Source organism: Clytia hemisphaerica, unplaced genomic scaffold (assembly GCF_902728285.1).
Source record: "Clytia hemisphaerica strain Z4C2 unplaced genomic scaffold, Clytia hemisphaerica genome assembly, whole genome shotgun sequence".
NCBI lineage: Eukaryota > Metazoa > Cnidaria > Hydrozoa > Leptothecata > Clytiidae > Clytia > Clytia hemisphaerica.
In genome coordinates, this window is record NW_027103448.1 from 62212 (window position 1) to 86967 (window position 24756).

The 24756-nt window shown below is 36.0% G+C and overlaps 4 protein-coding genes across 4 annotated transcripts; all 4 read right to left on the reverse strand.

The window, feature by feature from the left end:
• Positions 1-1851: 1851 nt before the first annotated feature.
• LOC136798192 (myb/SANT-like DNA-binding domain-containing protein 4) lies at positions 1852-2841 on the reverse strand. Its single transcript, XM_067054774.1, has 2 exons — positions 2442-2841; positions 1852-2264 (listed from the first exon to the last, which is right to left on the reverse strand). Exons 1-2 carry the CDS (start codon positions 2839-2841, stop codon positions 1852-1854), a joined length of 813 nt encoding a protein of 270 aa, XP_066910875.1.
• An 11598-nt stretch (positions 2842-14439) lies between these two features.
• On the reverse strand, positions 14440-16226 carry LOC136798190 (uncharacterized). Its single transcript, XM_067054771.1, has 4 exons — positions 16170-16226; positions 15876-15941; positions 15402-15613; positions 14440-15254 (listed from the first exon to the last, which is right to left on the reverse strand). Exons 1-4 carry the CDS (start codon positions 16192-16194, stop codon positions 15168-15170), a joined length of 390 nt encoding a protein of 129 aa, XP_066910872.1. The 5' UTR covers positions 16195-16226; the 3' UTR covers positions 14440-15167.
• Positions 16227-19483: 3257 nt separating this feature from the next.
• On the reverse strand, positions 19484-20753 carry LOC136798193 (uncharacterized). The gene is made up of 2 exons (XM_067054775.1): positions 20582-20753; positions 19484-20403 (listed from the first exon to the last, which is right to left on the reverse strand). The coding sequence occupies exons 1-2, from the start codon at positions 20751-20753 to the stop codon at positions 19484-19486; spliced, it is 1092 nt and encodes a 363-aa protein (XP_066910876.1).
• Positions 20754-20878: 125 nt separating this feature from the next.
• On the reverse strand, positions 20879-24718 carry LOC136798194 (uncharacterized). Its single transcript, XM_067054776.1, has 4 exons — positions 23452-24718; positions 22302-23011; positions 21774-22218; positions 20879-21678 (listed from the first exon to the last, which is right to left on the reverse strand). The coding sequence occupies exons 1-4, from the start codon at positions 24716-24718 to the stop codon at positions 20879-20881; spliced, it is 3222 nt and encodes a 1073-aa protein (XP_066910877.1).
• Between the last annotated feature and the right edge of the window lie 38 nt (positions 24719-24756).

The following is a 24756-nucleotide window of genomic DNA, read 5'->3' on the forward strand; positions in this document are numbered from 1 at the left end:
TTTCATTATAAGATATATCTGTCCTGCTGTAACCGGCGAATCGAACAAGAAGCTTTCTGCAGTTTTCTAATTGACTGAAAAGGGAGCCGCCATTTTATTTCTTGCACTTATAATCGAAATCCGAGGGGTTTATCTTCATTTGATTTTGAAAAAGCGAATTTTGGGTGACAGTAAAGAATTGAAGAGAGTGAGCATGGGCTTATCATCGGAATCCGAGAGGCTTATCTTCATTTGATTTTGAAAACACGAATTTGACCTAGTTGGCACCTATTTAATTGGGGGTAATGACCAATTGGGTGACAGTAAAGAATTGAGGAGAGTGAGCATGGGCTTATCATCGGAATCCGAGGGGCTTATCTTCATTTGATTTTGAAAACACGAATTTGACCTAGTTGGCACCTATTTAATTGGGGGTAATGACCAATTGGGTGACAGTAAAGAATTGAGGAGAGTGAGCATGGGCTTATCATCGGAATTCGAAGTGCTAAGCCCAAGTTGACTTAACTTGCGCTTAAAATCGGAATCCGAGGGGCTTATATCTACATTTGAATTTAAAAAACAATTTGACCTTTTTCTTCTTCATTTTTCATCTTCATTTTTTAAATTTTCTTGAATTTTTATTATTTGATGATATTCCACTTATTCTATTTAAGGTTACAGCCTTTTTTGTCTTCGCTGCAGATTATTGTGAGGATCGACTTCTTAAAAATCTCACATTGTTTTTTCAGGGTCGCTACTTGCTTGGAGAAATGATTGTTCCACAAACTTATGAATGTATGTACTTGGATAACGATGACAAAGTGAAAATAAAGACTTTTGAGGTGTTAGGTAATCTCCCTCTTTAAAACCATTTACATGCTTTTTTATGAGAATGGTGCTTTTTTCATTTCATCATGGACAATCTTAACTAAAAGTTTAATGGAAATAATTCGTGACGAACGGTTTCAAAAAAACGTTCGTGAAGAATGCTTTAATAAATTTGGTGCAACGAATACTCTGAATTAATCTATTAATAGCTGTTTTTGCCTACAGGTATAGAATAATAGTACTTATCACTAATAATTTCGCTTTGTTTCTGCTTCAGGGCGTAAATTTCCTATCGATTGGGTGAGAGATTCGATGAATAAAGAACAACAGTCGTTTTTTCGCTTGAAGCCTGATCTATATTACGAAACTGTTACGAATACGAAATTGACAAACGAATTTAACAGGATTAAAGAACCCATCGGTACGGTCGATCAACTCAAATCATTTCAACGCCGCAGGACGAAAGCTTGTTGGCATGATGGTTTTCCAATATCTAACGCATCTCATTTCCTCGTCATGTTTAACACCATCCACGACCCGGCGATTTTTTATAGAGACCACGAATAGGAAAAAGGTAGTGTATGTGGATTTATTTTATCAAAATTCATGATATCAACGTGAGCTGTTATATCTGCTCCGTAAATAAAACTTTGGTAAAAAAATATTTTGTTGTTGTTTTATTTTACACCATAACAATGTTAACTGCCTATACCACTAAATTCTTCAATCAAAATATCAAAAGATTTTTCGGCTCTAAATTAAATGATTTTTTCAAAACAAAAGAATTTTTTTCAAAACAAAAGATTTTTTTTCAAAACAAAAGAAGGCGAAAATTATCAAAAGAAAAAATCGTTTTCAAGACAAAAGAATTCTCTCAAAACAAAAGAAAGATTTTTTTTAAACAAAGGGAACTAACCTATGTCATAACAGTGTCGACAAAAATTATTTGTCAACAAAAGGGAGACAGTCAAAAACAAATGAGTGTGGTAAATGGTGTGCTGTGGAAAAAAATAAGTTAACTGTATATTATACCAAGTTTTTTATTTATTGTTCGTTATTGTTGATATTTTCTTCGGTAGGGTCCACATAAACAAAGTTTGTTTTCATTAAGGTCAACTCTAAAGCTGCCTTTTCTTTCTGTAGATCGAGCAACTCAGCATGCCTTCGTTCATTTTTTATCTTCAATAACACTTCTTTGTTTTTCAAACGCTGAAATTTTAGTTTTGCTTTTTGAATGTTCAGCTCTTTGATTAGACATTGTCTTTGAATAGTTAAGGTGCTTGTTTTATTTTTCTTTGAGGGTTTCTTTGACTGTAAGATGTTTTTCTTCTTGTTTATTGTTGAAGGATTCTGGCTGGTTTTAGAGGGTGGACTGAACAACATCACATCATTCTCGATGAGTTTATTTTGGCTGCTAGGCCCGGGTTGATCCAATGAAATCGAGTTGCTCTGGATATCTAAAAAGACAAGGGTGGATTAAAATATTATTTATTTTATTGGTATTTTTTTTCTTTCGTTATGTTCAAGAACAAAGAAAAACTTATTACATGCATTGTTCTTCACTGACTGAAATTAATATCATAAAGAGAATTATTTGTACGAATGGAATAATCGAAACATAGAGTTTTCTTTACCTGTATCATCGATGAACGATGAGGTGGAAAAACCATCTAGGCCTTCGAAGGAAGGGCGTCCTTCGAAAAGTGAAATTACTTTATGCTGAGCTTCAGTTGGGGGTTTTGTTGGAGGGCCACCACCAGTTCCATTGACGTATCTTTTATACTCGTTGTGAGTGATTTTTGCATCGGATTTTATATTTTTCCATTTTGTTTCGATGTCTTTCGTGCTTCTATTTGCAACACCGAGGGCATTAACTTTCAAAGTTATGTTCTCCCATAGAGCTTGTTTAGCAGCGTTTGTTATTGAAGGGGAGAACTTTCCTTCAATTGTGCTCTGACTAGCCTCGTATTCCTCCAAGATGATTCTGATCTCATCAGCAGTGAAGTTAGTTTTTCTTGGTCTTTTCCCTGACATTTTGTATAGATTGTTCGATTGTTCTTGAATGAGTTTTTTAAAGTTTTTTTTATTTCTCCTTTTGTTTGTTTTGGTTTCGCAGGGAACGTTCGAAAATTGAAAAATGACGTCACGGAACATTCGAAAAGGGTTTCCCAGAGTTTTCCCGCGCGATTACTTAATCTGACGTTCGAACAACGGATATTAATCCCCGCGATTAACTAATCGAAATTTAATCGCGATTAGCGTTAATCGGGATTTAATCTAATCGATTTTTTGAACAACCGGGCCCCGAAACTTACCTTTGGGACGAGAATTTAGCAGGAAATATTTACAAAGAGATTGAAAAGTATGCTCCATTGATTGCACCAATCTCCATGAAAAAAATTTATTAACTTTTTTCGATATTATATCAGATTTTTTAAGGCCACTCAAAGTTATCAAAACGTCAATGAGCAGCGGTTGTTTCTTCATTTCCTCCCAGATAGGTTCAGTATCGAAATCTTTCATGCCACTAAATTCTTTGTTATATAAAACGGAAGGTGTAGTCATGAAAATTCCTTTCTCCCTATTTTTAAATAAAATGTTTGACGTCAAACCCTTTTTGAATTCTCATCTTTTGATCAGCCGGGGATCAGCCAAACAATAAAGCGAGAGAATTCAGAAATAATGGTCTTTTGACCAACGAATATTTATCTTTCTCTTTCTAGTGGTCAAAAGACTTTTCTGTTGTGCGGGGAAGCCCCTACGGTGGAGATTTATCAATATAATAGGTGGACTGGGTACTAAGTATATCCGACAAAGCTGGGCCATAAAATACGAAGGAGAACCAAATGCCTCTCTCTCTTTCCTTTATAAATAAACCTTTACTATTTAGCAAAAAAGAATGGGGTCGAGTGGGTCCATGACAACGCTGGGCTTCGTGTAAAATTTGAAAATGAATTCAACTTTTGAAATCAAGATCAAATTTAAATGACAACGCTGGGCTGCTATAAAAAATGAAATCAACTTTACAAATCAAAATTGAATTTGATTAAAAATTACTTTTGAAATGAGTTTTCATTTTAAAATGAATCTTCGTTTTAAATCACCCTGATAACGATAGGCCACCATAAAGGTGTAAACACTTTGGAAAATAATTATCGCATCAAATCTAATACTACGCTAAAACCATCAAATAAGAATTAAGTAAGTAAGAAATAAGTATTGAAAATCAAAACAAACAGGTTTTATCAATTTCAACATTTGTTCACGCTGGTCCTTTTTATACACATCTGGCTGTAGAAACACAACAACATTTTAAAATAATATACACATAACCTTTTTATTGTTTCCACAGGCTCACCTAATAGCCATACATACAGCACTCTTTCACTTTTTTGAGGAAAACACATTATATCCATTTTCGCAGCATTGACCTGAGTAGTTTTGCTCATTGCTAATTGGGTTAATGCATTGAGTATCAAAAACCCTTAATTTTCTATCAGTGTATATCATTGATTTATTTTGAAAGAATTTTTGTCCCTCTTGAATATGAGATGATGAACACATACATTTTAAATTTTTGGATTTAACCTTTAATATTATTTTATTTAAGTTGATAATTTATTTTCTTATTTCCCACTGCTGTGTTAAGCTTTTATTGTTTTGGACAGTTGGGTTTATAAGAAAATCTTCTGTTCTTTTTTTGTAGGTGTCATTTTATAGTACAATCATAATATAATCTATATAATATAATAGATAATATTTGATATATATTATAATCCAATCTTACTAAGTGTAAATTTTTAAAGGTGCAGCACCTCGTTATTTTATTCGGAAAGTAATAATAATTGGGAGGTAATTCTTGAGCCAGGAAATTCCTTGACTGATTTGGCAAATCAGATAATTTTCAGCAATTTTTTTTCCTTTTATTTGAATTGAAAGTAGGGTAACCTCCCATACTCATGATTGTTTTATAAGAATCTTTTTTTAAAGGACCAATACGAAAAAAAACAAGAGTTACCAAAATAGAAATAAAAATGTCAGGAAAAGTAAAAAAACCACCGGATACTCCAGTTAAAATAACACTAAGGACTCAAAAGGACGTTTGCAGGTTATGTAAGGAACCTAACAAACAGTTCCAAAAATTATTCTCCGAATTAGGAGAATCGAAGAATCTATCAGTTATGATAAGGAGCATTGTAGGGATTAAAGTGACGAAAGATGACCTATTACCGCTACAAATTTGTAAGACCTGTGAAGTTTTTCTACAAAAAGTTTGGAATTACTCCAATTCTGTCAGAGAAAACCAATATGAACTGCAGCAATAACTGTTAATCAAAAGAAGTATGGTATATTCTCCATCAACTCAAAAACCAAATAAAAAGGTCAGACCTTCAAGTCGAAAGTCGCTAATTTACATTAGTAATATGTCCCAAAACGACGAAAATAGCATTGATTCCGTCACCGACGACTCATCTCTTTCTCAAGACAACAATAACGCCGATTCCATTGAAATTGAATTATACTTGAACGACAACGACATTGGTTCGTACGATAACGTACTCTTAGATAACAACAACGTTGACATCGATTCCGTTAATAACGACATTTTGAATAGTGATTGTAGCAAAATCATGAGCGACATAGATTCAAAAACTGTGTAACATGCACTGCATGAAAAGTTGTCTTCTCTAACGCAAGATATAGGACGAAAAGTTAACTTTTCTTTTAATTTTCTTGTTTTGAAATCATTAGAATTTTCTTCTGTGCGAAAACAAGTAACAGTGAATCTTCACTGTTTCTCGAAAAGCCTAAATTTTCTAAATATCGACATGATTAACTTTTCGATGTACAAAATGGTTACATTTTTAGCCACGAAAAGTACCACTTTTCTCCGAAGCGAAAATACAAGACTTTCTCCACGCAGTGAAGATTCACTTTTACTTATTTTCTTGTCCATGGAAATGTGAAATTCATATTTTTAGGGCTTAAAACTCAAAATGTTAAGAACATCCAAAATTTTTTGACTTTCTTATAAAGAAAACGTATAGGTCATGTCATTTCTTTTGCTTCACACCGCATGCTTTGAGTAATTCGCTGGGAACAATGAGTAACTGGTACAAAATCTATTGTTATTAACTCGGTAAGAATTCAATGGAACACCAGACCACATGTTTTGAGCAATTTATCTTAACAATAGAAATTTGGTCCAAAATCTATTGTTATAAACTCGGTAAGAAATCAATGGAACACCAGACCACATGTTTTGAGCAATTTATTTTAACAATAGAAATTTGGTACAAAATCTATTGTTATTAACTCGGTAAGAAATCAATGGAACACCAGACCACATGTTTTGAGCAATTTATTTTAACAATAGAAATTTGGTACAAAGTCTATTGTTATTAACTCAGTAAGAAATCAATGGAATATCAGAACACATGTTTTGAGCCCCGGGGTGGGTACTAGGGCAAATGGGTTACGGGGATGCGCCGCTGGTCCGGATACCTTTTTGTCACCTCTACGAGTCCCAGTTAGGGTAGCAAAAACCGCAAAAACACAAAAATTCGAAAATCAGTCCCTCGTAGCGTGCCTTTTTGAAAGATTTGGGGAAAAAGTAGTCCCACCGACCACACATAGGGATATAGGATATAGTGAACTCCTTAATCAACAGACAGTTTAAAAGGTGGACACTGCAAATATCGGACAGGGCTTTTGACCCAATTCTTCAAAACCCTCTTAATAGCCCAATAACTTTCTGAATAATTTTGCATTTCCCTATTTAAGCATATTGAACTTTAACCGAAATTATCCGTATGCTTATAAAAAAAGGTGTATTAGAATTCCAATTTGTTTGCCCAATTTGTTTGCCCAAATTTCGAAAATTGCAGCAAAATTTCAAAAGGTCAAATTTAACCAGCAGAAGGCCATAAAAATCAAGATTTCAAGAGACAAAAGAGAGTTCTTGAGAGCGTTTTTCTGTTGGACGCACACATTTTTTGAAAGCAACTCCATTCAGGTCAGGCCTGAGGTTGCGTAGCATTCTAGCTCATTTTCCGAAAAACTTGCTTTTGCCACCCCTGATATTATACCATCTTAGGTCAAGGGCTATTGTTTGCCATGGATAGATTATCTAAAAAGCTTTTACTCCACGAGAAAATCAGCTTATTTGAGGCCTCGAGCCTAAAACAATCCGGTTGCTTATAATAAAGAAATGTGTAATCAAACGTTGTAATTTTTTTTCAATAAAATGTTCTTTGTCTTATCAAAGTGTTTTGGCCAGACAAAAGTGAAAATAATCAAATTCTTGTTTTAATAGATTTAGCTTCTTTAACAAACGTTAGTAGACCAGCTCCATTAAGATTTAAATTAACAAAAACAATATCATAAATATAAGATACAAAAACTTTTTTTCAAATGTTTGCTTGATAAGAACGTTATCCTTCTAAGAAAAAACAGTTATCAATATTTAAAAAATAATTTTAGTGCAACTGAAGCGTGCAAAAAAAAAAATTTTAAACCTGACTCTGAGTACTTGGCTATAGCCTTAGCTACTTATCACAACCTTTTTTTATAGGAATAGACATTTCAAAAAATTAAGCAGCTAAAAAAAAATATTTACACTATGTAAACGATGAATAGTTCATATTTCAATCACTCGTAAACTTGACGTTTGTCGCAACCTTGGTTACGACGTCAAAAGTTATGTCCAAGTCATTCTGAATATCAAGTAGTTTGTCTTGGAATTCGTCTTTAGATCGAATAGTGTGATCAACGAGTGATGCTAAGTTACGTGTTTGACTGTTTGGAAAATAGATTTTAATCACTTCCCCAGAATCAACTTCTCTCATCATAATGCTAACAGACCAGGTGGATTAACAGTCCATTTCGCGTAGAGTAGATTTATATTCACTGCAGTATTGTCGATCATCGTTCAGCTGAGTGCTTCTACCACACTTTGGGCAATGGTATGTTACGGTGATAGTAGAAACTCCAACAATTCTAAAACGATCGGTAGATTCTGTTTGGCATTCCTGGTCTGTGAGGTTTTTAAAAGGAGCTGCATCCTCTACCACGAAACGAAGGTTCTGTGTCGAGTTTAAATAGTGTTTCTAGTTATATTTACTCGTAAGTTGTTCATAATGTAGATCTTCCCTGCTTCAATTGTGCCAACGTCCTCTCCGTACAAAGTTGACTTGCACGTTTTCCTGTCGTCTTGGATGGTGACTTCTTGTTTTGGGATTTTTCCTTGACGTCCGTAATGTGTGATTGGTTCGGGCACGGTTAAGACATTTGCTTTGATGGTTACGATTTGACCAGAGGATATTTCCGATAAGTCAATCAGGCTAAGGATTGCGTTCGCTGCCAACTTTTTGTTATGATTGAAATTAACCTCTTCTTTCGGACACGATCGGATGTCTGTTCCGTTGTTAATGAACAATTGACCACGTTGGACGTTGCAGTTGGTGATTTTGACGGGAGTCTTCAACACCATGGCATCGTCTAAACATCTTCTTTTGTTAGGTGAGAAGCATAAGGTCCTCTGTGTTTGATTCTTTTACTGGATCGGGCATTCGAAGTAATTCCTTCTTCCATCCGAAGATCGTTTCAGAGGCGAGACGTTGTGTACGAATCCACAAATTTCATTTGAAAAAAAATCAGAAATTTGTTAAGAATTTACTCCGCTTGCTAGAGATGATTAAAGATAATGGTCCTTAAGTCAAAGCAGTGATTGAGACAGAAGACATGTGATAACATCGAATGAGATAAAACGTACCATTTCCTTGGTTATCGTTGTTGTTGTTGTTGTTGTTGTTGTTGTTCCCTTGTTGAGCAGTTGATGTTGAAGTGAAATGTGAAATAATGAATTGAGCGAAACAGAATGTTCATTTTATAATCTAGAAGGTTCAGGGGGTAACACAAACAAATTAAGAAAAATAGCCTATTCATTTTGGTTTTATTATCAAAGGGAAATGTTTGAAATCGTCACGGGGGTATTCGTTTATTCAAAGTATAGTGTTTACATTTGATATTTCAATGTCCACCTTCAAAGAGCGAAATCAGCTTTTTTAAGTTAATGCGAGGAAAACCCCCGTTTTATACAAAGGTGTATTTGAATTTCAACAAAGAGCGATGAATTGGTGTAATATATGACCTCCGTCTTAGGTAAAAAAACCTGTATCATTCTTTTAAATTTCATTCAGCAAAAAGAGGAAGAAGTTGGTGTATTGTTTTTTTTCTTGTTCTCTTTTGCCACCAATAATCTGGTATATATTGGGTAACCCCCGTCTTTGAAATTAAGACCATGTTCACATGTGACGGTTTCTCATTGTTCCGAAACGAAATGAAGTTCAACCGAGTTGCTAAGGGCTCAGGCCTCGAAATTACCCAAAAAAATAAGCAACCTAGTAACCTTGAGGCCTCAAATCCAAATTTGCAACTTTTTACCTCAGCAATAAAAAATAACTTTGACACAACTTTAAAAGAAAACCTTGAAAAACTTCGAAAAATGCTAAAATGTGCTTTTCAACCATTTTAAGCTTGGAAATTTTTAAGCAACCTTACAAGCAACTTTGAGCCTGGATTTCAAAAAGCCCTTAGCCTAACCCTAACCCTTAAAAAACCGTAAATGTGTATACTTCTTTATAAGAACCGGTTAAATTTTGTTGAGGCTCGGCTGTTCTCTGTTTTTGGAACTTTGAGCTTCAATTTTTTTATGCTGTTCTTATTATATTTTCAGGGCAAATTTGGGGCTTTTAGGGTGTTCCTGGGTTTGTACCCCGATTTCATTTGGTCCTTATTTTACTTAAACCTCCGTAATTCCAGAATCCAGTATCGTGCTTAAAATGTTCTTACTTTTGGCCTTTCGTTCTTGTAAAAAAGAAAATGTGTTAGGTGTAAAATTTTATACTATTTCAAAAGATAAAAGACTACTCAAAGTCGAAAACTTTGCCTACTTTGCTTCCTTCCCTAACATTGTCTACTGATGTCATTCAACGCAGAGCTCCCCCCAGTCCATGCAAACAATTATGGATGTTTTATACGAATGGTCCCACACGTCAGAAAATTTACGTGCGTATGGATGGGGGATGGTGGGATGACCTTAACTGCAAATTTCCACTTGACAAACCTTAATAATCCTTTGTTTATTACAAAATTCCACTTTATCTAAAATCAAACCGAGGAGCAATATATCCTATTACAACAGATTTTTCTTTTTTCGACAGAACCGCTTAAGACTTCCTAGTTCAATTAATCTGTAAGATGAGAAACATTTGACGACATAATACGCATGAATCTAAATCATTAGCTACCTTACCGGCCATTTTTACGCCGGCCCTTATTACGCCACAGCTCTATCTTTTTCATTTTCAGCCTGGCCCTAATTTAATTTTGACCCCAATAAGGGCCGGCGTAACAAGGGCCGATAAGGTAACTTTCTGAAAGTCGCTAAAAGAGAAGTTTTAGTTCTTCCTGAAATATTGACCTCTCATAATTAAATCATCAGAGTTAAGATCACCCCTTGACCACCCCCAGTTCCACCCCCTCCCTTGCACCCGCCCAAACTCTGGCGGGCATGACTGAGCTAATAATCTCTGTTCTAGCATTTGACTGTCAGTGATACCTTGATATCATCATGGTCCGACAAATTCACGCATTTACGTACAACTTCAATATGAAATTGGTTAGGCAATTCCTTATGCGTCCAAGCATGATCGAGCATTTTACCATCAATGTGTGTTGGAAATTGTGCAATCAAATTGTAACTATGAAGGATTTCAGCCAACAATTGATCGTGGTCCATCTCAAAACCATCCATATTGAAGTCTCCTAAAATGATATTAATAGTGTATCTTTCAAGGAATTGAGCAAGGCTGTAAATAAACACATCGCGTATAATTTTCGAACCTTTATAGAGAACCAAAACACAAAATTCCTTTTCAAATAAATTCAGCTTTTTTAAATTTTACAAGAGAAAAGCAAGATGAATGATCATATTTAACAATGTCAATAAAAATAGGAGAATGACAGATAGCAATATTGTTGAACTTATGCTGGTCAATATTATGACTAAGGGTGTAACTAAGAAGTTGTTCACGTATGCTTTGTTAGCCTGGACATCCAGCCCGTAAACTTTTTTCTTGATTTTGATATTTCTAATGTTTACGGTCTGGTTTACCTAGATCGTCTGCATTCTCATCTGAGGATGATTATACGGATATTCTGATTGGTTGGTCCAAGCGAATCAGAGATCTGAATGGTGGCGCGCGTATAAGAAATTATGCAAGCCGACTTGAAGTGTTCGCCTAAAGGATGGACCACGCGGGCGATCAGCAAGGCGCCTACGCTGCTTTGCAAATCCCCCTGATTTTTCTTTTTCGAAGCAAGTAATAATAGAATAGCTAATTATCTCCCTTGGGTGTTTGAACACGCATCCAAATAAAAATAACAATAATGGTAGGGAAGAAGTGTGAAGATCAAAACATGGGAATTTTTAGATATTCTGATTGGTTGGTCCAAGCGAATCAGAGATCTGAATGGTGGCGCGCGTATAAGAAATTATGCGAGTACACCTAAATATTTAGGTGGACCGCGCGGGCGATCAGCAAGCATACGCTGTTTTGCAAATCTCCCTGACTTTTCTTCTTCGAAGCAAATAACAATAGAATATCTAATTATGTCCCTTGGGTGTTTGACCACGCATCCAAATAAAAATAACAATAATGGTAGGGAAGAAGTGGGAAGATCAAAAATGGGAATTTTTAGATGTCCTGGTTGTTTTCTTTTCAATTACTTGCTTAGATATTCTTGTTTTAATCTTCTTAATGATGATGTGTGATGTTGTTTTGAGGGGCGTCGTAATCTATTTAGACTACCTTTGCCCATTGTGGATTTTGTTTAAACATCTTAGTTCCTGCATTCAGCTTACTGAGGGTTAAGGGATTTATGCCTAAAAAGAAGAGTTTATGCCTAAAAAAAGAAGAATTAGTAAAGCACAAGGTGCTAAGCATGTATAAAAAAGATTATTTGCAAATCTGACTTGCGATTCAAGATAGTGCTCTATACCATCGGTAGAGCGATATATCAGTCAATAATAGAGACTAGTTTATTTTCCGATACTCGGAGTTTCGTGCCGTTTCAGGCAGTCTTCAGTCAGATTTTAAAAAAATTACAAAAACGACATTCGCAATGTCAATCTTCAATTATACAGTTTAGTGTCTTCATTTGTCAAAATTGACGTCATTTCAGTCTTTGCTGTCAAACAATGCGAGGGTGTGCTTGTTGACATGTCTACATTTTGATATCAGTTCAGATTTTGAGTTCATGATGTCACCGAATTTTGTGGCGATTTCAAGCTTCTCATTTAAACAAAGATTGCATTTCATCGAGGCTCGTTGGAATCCACCAGTTCGTCTAACGATTTTCCACGATACGGTTGGGTTCTTGTTTTGACGTTTGAATTTCCAATATTGTTTGGAAAGTTCTGTTTCGTTTTCATACCTCTCGTGATTAAACGACTTCTTGTGGTTGCTGAACCGTTTTTTGAATGTAGTTTCAGCGAGACCGATGTACTTCATTGGAACGGTATCGTCATTAGTATCGTCATCGATCGATATCGTGGCTTCATAAATTGTGTTTTCGGCGAGACATTCTCCATTCAGCGGGCATTTGTTTTTCACGATACAGTTGCAGGTAGGAACATCTTGGTTGTTGGTCGGCTTGAGGATACGTTTGTTGTGGCTATCGATGAGCGATTTTATATTTTTCGTACAACTATAGCTCACTTGACAGCAAAGACTGAAATGACGTCAATTTTGACAAATGAAGACACTAAACTGTATAATTGAAGATTGACATTGCGAATGTCGTTTTTGTAATTTTTTTAAAATCTGACTGAAGACTGCCTGAAACGGCACGAAACTCCGAGTATCGGAAAATAAACTAGTCTCTATTATTGACTGATATAAAAAAGATTATATGCAAAAGTATTAAAGAGGTATATAACAATATAGCGACCGTAGTACAGTGGTAGAGCATCCGGCTACGGTTCGCAAGGTTGTGGGTTCAACCCCCAGCCGGGTCATACCAAAGATTCCCAAAATGGTACTTGATGCCTCTCTGCTTGATGCTCAGCAACTAAGAGAAGGATCAAGGGTAAGTGGAGAAATCCAGGGAGAAAGAGTGGCGCCCTCCCCTACCTTCGGGTAGATAGCTATCGAAAGAGGAGCCTTCGGGTCGCCTCCGACTGCGGTCGCAGACTTACTTACTTACTTATATAACAATTGAATGTTTTATAATAAAAGCGGATTTCGGAAGGTCGTTAAGAGAGCTTGGATATAAAAATAAATAATTTAAAATAAAGATTATTGGCTATTATAAAAAGATAACATAGGGGTTAAAAAGAATATGGTTTGTATTACTAAAACGTAATATGGGTGTTCGTGTGTAGTGGGATATGAACCTGACAGGCTCTGTCCCAACTGTTTAAAAATCTTTAAAAATTCTAAAAATGGATCGTTGTTATTACTGATAACTGTTTATTTTGTTTTAATCTTCTTAATGACTTGGTTGCATCGTGTAAAGAACCAAAGGTATATCTTTATTTTGCTTCAATTCTTCTTTTTTGTTTGGCATTTTGTATTGCTGTTTTGGGTTGGATTTTCAAAAAAAAAATTCTCCAAAATTCACTTTGCACTTTTTGTCTAAACAGACTTTCCACCACACTGTCTTTATTTTATGGTCAAGGCTGCCATTCTAAATTAATTTATCACTGCTGGGGTACCATCTTGAAATTATGCATGTCATTATGTGCATATATTTATTTGCAGTCATGGGATTCATGCAGGAAAATCTGTCAACAGGGGTTCACCTGATTTCTAGTTGAACCAAGCTCTATAATTTTAGAACTTTGTCTGGCTGAGGTAAAACTTATTTTTTTTTAAATTTTGAGCTTGGATATCCAGGCTAATGCTTTGTTTGTCTTCCTCTGAATGTTCATAACTCATCTGTGTCTCTGTTAAGCATAATAAATCATTTTCATACAAAAACCGCATGTCGTCTCAAAGATCTTACATTTAATCAATCGTAAAAGGGGTTACGCACGGAGAACGAGTCTCGTGTTCGCAAAGCGAAAGGGATTCTACAGACGCCCCAAACCCGCCCACCAGTTATGTTAGGCATGTGAATGTTGGGGCTATTCGTATCATAAAAGAATGTCGTATTTTTTTTTTGAATTGAGTATGTGTATGACAGGTAATATAGCATAGGCCCATTAGATCATAATTTTGAGTTTCAACCAATCAGATCGATTTGATCAAGGGATTTTTAAATTGTGAGAACGATAATAACAGGTTTTGATTGATACTGCCATTCGACCGCTAAATTTTTCAAATCGCCACTCAAAAGTCAAAAAGTGTGAAATTAATTTTTTTTTACATTTTAGAATAGATTTTAATTCTTCTTAAATAATTTGAATAAATAATTTGAATAAATTAAAAAATTTGTAAATATACATCAACATTACTATAATAACCTTTTCAAACTTAAAATTAAATATTAAATAACGTATCAAACCATATATCAAACTCATGTATCTTACGTCATGTCATTTCATTCATGGACAAAAAAATTTGCAAAAAAAGAACAGGAAAAAAGAGAAGTCATTCTTCAAATAAAATCATGTGCACCCAGTCAACAAGAGTCAACAAAAACTCAATTTTAGCTAAGTTGTTAAGAATTTCTTATGATTCATTATTTGAAAATGGAAAATATATCATACTGTAAAACATATACATTATAAAAAAAAACATTCTACCGCTTATAAATGAAAACGAATGAAGGCCAGAGGGTTAAGATTAGTTTAAATTTCAGCTCAGCTATTTTTAGGAATGTAATAACAACAACAACAACAACAACAACAACAATTTCAATCGTGGTAAAGTACAACGTCAACGAGGAGGGTAATCATGTAGAAAACTCTGAGTATTTTATTTTTCGAAAACTCAACAAAAAAAGTGGTGGATGAGCTTTATAATGAAGAAGATGGGGCAAAGGCACAAATAGAATTTTCAGTGTATGGGACTTTTTTCATTGAAGGAAGACACAAGAAGAAAAAATCCTAGGCATAAAATATGTTAATACTACAACCATAGACACCTTAATAATCAACACTCTATAATTTCATAGTCAAGACACTGGAAAGTTAGGTAAGAAAGCAACTTAGTTAACCTTTTTAGTATTAAACTGAATGTTGATTAAAAAGGTATCGATGACAAAAAATATTACAAAAATTTTGTTTACCTAGTTTTTTTTCTTCTTGTGGCTTCCATGATGGGAGTACCCATACAACTGGCCACCGGTCTTTACCCAGCGGCCGAACTCCAAGTGCGTGTCGGTGTGGCTGTGCCCCATCTTCTTTTTTTGTCGTGCATACCGAACGTATGCACGAGCTACAAAAAAAAAATATATATAATGTATCACTGTTACTTTAGAATGACAAGACGAAAGTTCCGATGTTCTTGATTTCCATAAACGAGGGCTCTTTTAAAAGTGAAAGAAAATTGTATAGAATAAATGAATGATATTAATGCAAATACCTTTTTGCTCGTCCACCACTTTCTCTGTTGAGTTTTCGAAAAAACCCCACCCCGAGCCACCCACGATCCGAATTCCCTCACGTCCCTGTCCTCCTCGTTTTCTATCTTCCTTTTCTGCCCTCCTCGTTGGTGACGCTGGTGGTAATTGAAATTGTTGTTGTTGTTGTTGTTGTTGGTTGGTTTCGACGCCGAATAAGCAGAGAACCATAATGCTGAAAAATAATTGTATTGCCGTTTCGTTATTTATTTCCGCATAATACAGCATAATTTCTTCTCCTTCACAATTTCTTACACTAAAACTAAGCCAAGCGAATATGTTCCTTAAAATATGGCCTATTATAATGGTGATTAATTGGTAATAGTTGGTAGAAGTATTTGTCAAACTTTCAAAGTATCATTTTGGTGACTTAAATAATGCAAAAACTCCTTTGTATGAAATATGTGAAGTCGTCAATCAATTAAAAAAAGCCTTACCCATTGCCTCATTTTGACGGTCCTCCTCTTCTTTTGCAACTTTGTGGGCTTGTTTCTGCGCCAATTCTAAAAGAACAATCATAATTCAGATTAGATACGCTATAAAAATACTAATATTTACTTGACGATTGATTTTAGAGAATAATTTGAAAATAGTAAAGGGCTGGTAAGGGAACCTTATGCTTTGCTCTTAAAAATAGTCTATTCTATTTCCAGTCAACCGAATAAATGATCTTTGAATTTAAGAGTACATTATTTCTAGCAAAGGAAATAATAGTTTGAAATAAAACATACGTGCTTGAAGTTGTTGTTCTTCCATGATATATCTCCGTTGGTGGTTGGTGTGACTGGGTGCTGTCTGAACTGAGAATGACATAAATTTCAATTTGACATCAACTTTCAATCATAATAATTATGCAACATTGCAATTCGAATGTTTTCTTACATAATTATAGATTTTCGCTGAGTTGCATAACTTGTTGCAACACATAACTTGTTGCAACAAACCATTATGTAAGAAAACATTCGAATTTTCGGAGTTTCATTATTGTTGCATTACGAAAATCGAATGTTTTTTCAATGTTACATAAATCTGTATAAATGTAGGTTTCTGGTTTGAAATCACGTACGTGACCTACCAAAAGGCAGAAATTTGGCGGGAATTTAGTTTGGTGGATTTTGAACAAAAAACACTATCAAATTTTGAATGCACTCGATTCTACCAACATATGGCTGAAGAAGTTGCACAGTCCATTATAACAAACTAAAAAAGAAATCTTTTACATACTTTTACGATCTACCGTGAGGTCTAAAGAGGAAGGGGGGGGTTACGCGAAACAATCAAGTACATGTTTTTTTTTAAGCATAGCGCTTATAAGCATATGAAGCTCAGATTTGCAGGATTCCTAAACATAACATAAGCATATATGTCAGCCTAAAATATTTTTCCAGTTGTCATTTTTATCTATTTAAAAAGGTTTGGTAGAGGTCAAGTAAAAATAAGACTTTCCAAGGTTTCCTACATTCCACTGCCCCCAAAATCTGAACAAATCTTTACAAAACTTCAAGCACGTACGTTTTTCTGAAATTTCACTACAAACTTGGCTCGAGGTGAATCATGAGCATATAATAAGCATAAGATATACCTGGATGCTTAGAGAACTTAAGCATACACGAGCCTGACCAAGGGGCATACACTTGCTTATAAAAAAAACATGTACACAAAAATCACATAAAAATAAAGTAGATCGAGTAGATATTTTTAAAACACCCTTGTGTCACAGGGATCTCCACCCCACTGGAAAAATATGCTCAAACTTGTGTCCGGTGGCGAAAGATCTCTCGAATTCTGTCCCGGTTGAGAAAAGATAAATAATGCTATTCCACTGTAAAATTGGCTCTGTGGTCAAGGTTAGAAGGACATTTTTCTATTATGTTTTTGACTTAATACATACTCCCGAAATGGTAGATACACCACGTGTGGAGGAGGAGGGGGGGGGTACATGGACAAAATGGGTGTCGGTTATGTGCTAAATGGTTCCTTTTTAAAACCCTCTCAAAATCAATTCCCTTAAAAAGTTATAATATTTGGTAATTGAGTAAAAAATAGAAAAGTAGTCCCTTGAATTGTCGCAACAGCGGCAAAATTCCGTCTCTCAAAGGGTTGATTTTCTAACTTTGGCTCGGACATATACTTCACCTCGCAAACGTAGTATCTCACCCCCCCCCGGAACACCAGCAGGAAATTGACTAGTTAAAGTTTACTTTCAATTTATTATTTTCCCCAATTCATAAAAAATAACAGCTATTTATAAATTTTATCTTTGGGCGTCGTTGGCTTTGATAGACGTCGTAACATGCTCATCCACCGTGCTAGAGTAGAAACCTGTAAATAAAAAAAAACAATTGAAAGTATTTTAAAAAGTTTAAAAAGAGTGAATATTCCCTTGATAATATCTATATTCCCGCTCTAGCTGATAACTTCATAGCTGGGAGAACTGATGTCTAGGAGACTCTTCTTCAAAGATTGGCGGTCAGGTCAATTTCTCCGGTCAGACTGAGCGAACAGATAATTTCAGATTCGTTTTTAAAAAATCATTAAGAAGATATAACTTGGTTGTTATAAAACTTCAGAATACTCACTTTCAACATGAAAGAACCAATGAGCGTTCAGTAAGAAAGTGTGATCAATATCTTGGGTGAATTAGAAACAATTTCGAATGTCGTAAGTGGCAATTTATAGCTTCATTATACAGCAGAACAGATAGCCCAGGAAATCTATAAGTAAACAAATTTGTTTAATTTAACTTTTAACATAACGTCAGAAATGCAGAATTGTTTGTTTGAAAAATGTCACTCCAGTCCAGAGATATGCATGAAGTACCTCATACGATTTGGCCGATTTTCACTTTTAGACACTTTTATGAAGTATAAAGAAGCAATAAGTAAAGTAAGATCAAACTTGAGTAAAATTTAGCTGTTGTGGATGAATTCGCCAACCTAAAATAGAAAAAGAATACATATTTTAAACTATTGTCATATACGTCTGGATTATTAAGTCATGACAGAGAAAATTTTGAATCATCACGGCTGACCTCCCTACTCCCCTCACAGTCAGCCCTTAGCCACGCCAAATAGTGATGATTCATAGTGTCCATACAAAATTTACAACAAATGTTTCAAATGGTTATCCAAGGGAGTTTGACTTGCAAATAATAATTAGTCGTACAAGGGGAATTTTATTCCCATAGGCTAAAACAAGTAGTGCTGACAGCAGCTAAATACTGAGTCATTGATTTCTGGCGGCCCGGATTCCGCATTTCCCTATTAATGCACAAAGCTTGTTTCAGCAACAACACTATATGTATTGTTTTTTATGGCGCCGGGATTCTATGTAGATCCCTATTTACGAGTACGACTTTGATAATGCGAGTCCTCCTTTGAATGAAGCTCTTAATTTGATAGATAGTTGGCCAGGTCAAGCATTTGCTATAAGCCTTTTCATCAAGGATCAAGTTAGTTTCTCAGCTAAATCTATCATACCCCCCCCGCTTGCCCAACAAAATAACAGCGTTGATTCCACTACATGGTAAAAACCTCTATTTCTCTATTTTGAGGATAAAAAACCATATGGCTAAAGCAACATAGTTATTTCATTCTAAAAGTTTACCTTTTATATTCATAACATGTCAAAGAATCTTGTTGAAAATATTTTGTTAGGTTGAATAGGAAGAAGTTGCCTTTTCAGGGATTTTTTCGAAGTTTTTTTCATATGCTTTCGGGACAAAACTGTCAAAAACTAAAAAAAATAGGCACACAATAAACTTAATCTGTGACAAGGAGGTTAGAGCGAGAAAATAAATCGTCAAAGAGTGAATCATTTTTAAAGGTTAATACAGGTTAATATGGAAATTTAATCGAGCACGTAGATTGGCTTGTTTTTGAAAACTATTATACTAGAAAGTATAATTTTGGAAAATATGGAAACTTTACGACGAAACATTTTCTTTGACGAGATTTTCTATGCGGAAAATGTGACCTGGAAAGAGCAGTAAGGTTGCATTGTTGTAAATTTTGAATGGCTTTTTGTACAGTTATTAAGTGAAAAATTAATTTGAATGACGTGATTTGCACAGTAAACATGGGCAACTGGCATCATTCTTTTCACATACAGTTGACGTTATTCCATCATCACAAAACTCGTCAAACGCATTTAAAAGAGTTAGATAGGAATCGGAACCATCCATATAATGAACATAGTCAGCTACAATTTGATCGGACATCCCTTTCAGTCTTTTCTCCTCTTCTATTCTACCAGGCATACCACTATGATTGTTGATAACCATTAAACGATCCATGGGCACTTCATCAACAAGACACCACCTTTTGTCGGACTCTACTCTACTGAGAGCTGTATAGGTAGTGCCTAACGATAAAGATTCCATGAAAGTTTTCTGCTGTAATTTAACGCGCATGTGCGTAGCTGGTTTACCTTCTCCAATCGTCATTCCTTGACTTTTAGCAATAGGAATACTATATGCAGCAAGTAGTGGAAATCCAGTGCGCGAACAGCTTTGATGAGCGTCACATCTAGACTTCATTGGGACAATCGGTACCCATTTAGGATGTTCTTCATTCCAAACAGGTCCATTATAACCTTCAAAATGAACAATAATAGCATCTGGTGGTGATGGTGGACAGCACCCATCTGGGTAGAGAATAGCGATTACTGTGCCGATTGCTCCATTATTCAAACCAAAAGTAGTCAAAGGACCTTGGTTCTTTGTAAGCATAACAGGACAACCGACAGCAATGAAGGAAATTCCTGGTATTTGTCCCATTTGCTTTTGACCACTTGTTTTATGACATGTTCCTCTGCCTTCTGTGCAGGGGATCGTGGCCACAGGAACACGCAATCTTGAAAGTTTTTCACGGTTCTCATCAAATACTTCTTGCCAAGTTTCATTTAGAGTGATAACACGACCGTTGTCAAAGTCTTCTCTTCTTTCTGAGTCATATTTGGTTCGTACTTTGAATTAATGTCGAGCCAATCTTGTTGGGTAATATTTCCGGAACGTATTCGCAGGAGTCTTTCAAGAAGGGTCTTTTGATCAGGTTTTTGGCGCATGGTTTGCGTTAATAAAACACATTTTTTAAAACTTCTATAAATTGCATGTCCTTTCAAGTTTTCTGGGGTAGGTTTTTACTTGGTTGAATAAACAAATCGTTCCCTTCAATGGGGCCTAGTTGCCCGAGGTCCCCAAAGAAGTTTACAACTGGAATATTCCCAAAATCTTTCTCAAAGTCCTCGGTTGCTTCCATAAATCTTTGGTTACACCATGCCAACAACCTCGGAGAGTACATAGATCGTTCGTCCATGTTCAACGTGTACAAACCATGATTTTGGGTTTCATTGTTAAATCCAATCAGTGTTTGTAATTTTCTTTTCTGCTGGCTGTTCATTGGATGACTTGTAATGTCGACAGTACTTCTTTCCTTTTTTGTCATAAAAGGAATTGTGTAGTGCTGTGTAGAGTTCGCCCATCTGGAATTAAATTGGAAGCAGCACCAGTTGGCGCAATATTGAGAGTAGATCCATTGCGTCTGAATAACCTCCTAGTAATATAGGTGATTGCGTTGATCGTGAATGTTTTACCAGTACCTCCATAGCCTTGAACAAGAAGTCGTAAAGGTTCCGAATTATCAGTACCTGCAGCAACACTGAGAAGTTTTTCTAGATTCATAGCAATTATGACACGCTGCAAAGGATTAGCATACAACAGATTGATAACTGGAAGATTGTAGTTGTTAAGATGAGTGGCAATTCTTTCCTCTACTTCTTCATATTTGTCCTGAAGCCAAGTTTTGGTATTCTCTGGCCAATCGTCAGAACCAAAGCATTCTTTTGCATAGGCATTCCAATCAAATTCAGGACCTCCATCGAAAAGATTAGCTTCTCCAATAATAGAATCAAAATTCACATTGTTGTTGAGCCTTATATCTCTCAGTAGTGCTTCACCTAGTCTCAAATCGTTATAATTTGAATCTTGAGATGACTGCTGAGAATCTTGAGATGCTGGTTGACTTAGCTGCACATCTTGACTTTCTTGGATTTGATTTTCATCGTTTCTGTTTCTGTTTCTACGCCTTTCCCTCTCTTGTTTTTTGTCATATTTAAGCTTTGATAAATATATAATTTCCTTCAAGAAGTCGGGACAATCCGGATCATCGTTGAGAAATGCAGCAAGTGCATCTGAAAATTGTTCATCTTCATCCTTGAGATCCTCAGGCGATTCCCACGTTCCTTTGAATAGATCATGAGTTGAGATTTGCAACAGTCTTCAGAAAGTGGCCATATTGGTTTCACGTCAGTCCCAGTGAATAAAGGAATATGATCACGTCCACAGGGGTAATTACACCTGCATTTCTTGGCCCAGTCATAAAGAGTCATTTCAGGATCTTCTTCACGTCGCTCTTGACGAAGAAATTTGTCTAAAGGCGTTTCAACGGTAGCGTATTCACTGCCATTTGATTTTTTAGAGTTCAACTGGCGGTAACCACTCAAACCAACTCTTTGGGTAAGATTCGTGGAATGATAAAGGTGTCCTCCTGTGTTGATAAAATCAGCAGCTGCAGCTGGTACATCGACAACTCCCACCACTTTCATTAGAAGCCGTTGCGCAACATTCTTGATAGTGGTACTTATGTCTGAAGAATGTAATAGCTCTCCGTAAATAGTGACAAATTCTTCCGTTGTTGTGGCACCTTTGCAGCAATACGAGCAAATGTATTTGACAAGGTTCAAAAGATCCTGGTCAATCAATGCTTGGCAGTCACAGTTTGCCTGCCAAGCAATGAGTAAGGTTTTGATATGATTGAGCATTCTTGCGTGATCTCGAGGTCCTTCGTATCTTGGATGACCGTCACCTTCAATGCGAGCTTCGAATGGGTGTAATTCTTTGCCGGGTGTCTTTTTGTTTTGGTTGGATCTTCTTTCCCAAAATGAGCTCGACAATAGCGTCTTTCGGAATCCTTATTTTTCTTCTTTAGACAATATCCATTGCAAGAATGAAGAGCCACCATATTTGTGATGTCTGTATGAAGCTCGTTCAAATCATTCTCTTCATTACAAGTTTGAAGAATTGGAACTCCCAATGGATCGTACTCAGGGGGATTTCTGGTTCCTTCTGGTGGCGCCCATCCCTCTTTATTAGGAATCCATTCTCTTTCGCCATTTTCACCAATAACTTCTGATCCACCTGCGGGATGTAGACTCGTAAACATGGGTGAAAATATTTCATCAGTATTGTTTGTTTCTGATTGGAGCCAATTATAGAGCTGATTTGCTTTATCTTCTTCACTGCAGTTGAGACAATCTTCCACAATTTTGGCATGTTGCTCAGAAAAGAGAACACCATGGGAATGGATTTGTCCGCGCCCTTTGGCAAACTCAAATCTGAACCAAAATGTGTCAGATTGCAAAAGTGTTCGCATAACAGTGTTGTAGTAATTGATTGTACGAGCAGCAAAATAGTGGGTAGTAATGTGTTGATTTTCCAAAACTGTTTTTCGTAAAAGTCTTTTGTCTTCTAGTAATTGTTGATAAAATGCTTCTTGATCAACACAACTATTTTCAGCTTTATATTTGGATAGTAATAAAAGCTAACGGGCGCCAGTGGTTTTCGGCCATTGAATTGGTGTGGAAGTAGGCTGGTAAATCGCCTACTTCCTTCCTGCGATAGTACATCATAGCTTCAAGTTCTTTTTTTCCTTTCCATCCAGTAAGGATGGGTGTTGACTATGTTGGCACCCATTTTAATAATCTTTCTTGGCACACTTTGATCGTCGTTTTCTAAATTCTCCCTCAGTTCTTCAATAGTCAAATGGGCATCATTTAGCTGCTGAGCAACCAAAAAACTTCCTTGATCGAGTGCTTTTTGTCGTTGTTTTAGATTGAGGAGTAAAAATCTGAGAAATGGGTGATTTGGTACACGGTCTTCCCCTACATAATATATATGCTCGACCCATTCATTGAGGTGCATTGAAACTACTTTGTTACAAGTCACATCGCAAGTACCATTGATAAAAATATCAGGAGCAACCATAGTAAAATAGCCTGGAGTTTTGAGTTCTTTAATTGGGTCTTGGCGGTTATGATCCCAATCTGCTGAGGCCACACCACCATTCTGTAAAACTTCTTCAGATCCAGTTAATTTTTTAACGATCATTTTGAACTCCTTTTCAACATTCTGAGGATCGACTGGGCATGTTATGCCCGATGTTGTAACGCTGTCATCGTTCTCATCAAATGGGATGAAAAATTGGTTTGGAGCTGGTCCTTTTTGGTCTTCTGTCATCTCATCATCAACCTCTTCAACCTGAAGGCCTGGCATTTGTGCCCTTTCAGATGGAAGATTATCGATTCGCTCTTGATGAACAATGACATCAGCATAAAATTTGTTCGGAAGATATTGGAAATATTTTCCAGTAAGCTGAACATTCATACAATTTGGACCATCATATTGTGTTGTCCCAGGTTCCTCCTCATCATAACCACCATTTGGATAACCAAAGCAAAGTCCTTTCAGGGCTTGCTCAACTTTATCTCTTTTAACAGCATACTGTCTACTTCGAGTGTTTTGGTTTTTCCTCTTTAACACTATGACTCCGATCTTGTCGGGCAACTGTGGCAGGTGTCTGGCAATCTCCATTTTATTTGGGATACTAACAGTGTGACCTTTTGACGACAACATCCCATGGCGGAGTAGATGTACGTTAGTACAGACCGTTATTTTGGCGATCAACAATCTTTCAACCATGGTAAGATTTTGGAGAAATGGCGGTATTGGTAGAAAATGCATTCCATTATGACGAATAGGGTGCGAAGGTGGACCCAAATCTTTTTCATCAGTAGTGAGGTACCCAGAAAACTTAGCAGGCTTTTCACTTTGTTTAGCGTTCTCTTTCTTCTCTTCATTTTTTTTGGTGATATGGCTTTTACCATTCTTTTTTTCATCCTTCTTATTGTGATTCTTTTTTTGCCGGTTCCTTTGATATCTATCTTGGCTGCAGCGATAACACAATCCTGTTCTTTTAACATTCCAAGTGTTCAATTTCACTCGGGCAGTGTTGTTATTGAAAGATGGATTATAGACTGGCCTTGTCTCTTTACATAATGAACAAGTGGCCACATCATGATTATTTTCACCAGCCAGAAAGTCACCGACTGACTTTCCAACTTCAGGATTTTGGTGAAGTGAGCTCAACAAATCAGCATTTTGATCAGGTTCAGGTTCAGGTTCAGGTTCAGGATCACAAGTTTCAGACTGGACATCAACATCCATTGAAGAAGAAGGTTGTTGATCTTCTATATGTGATGAGC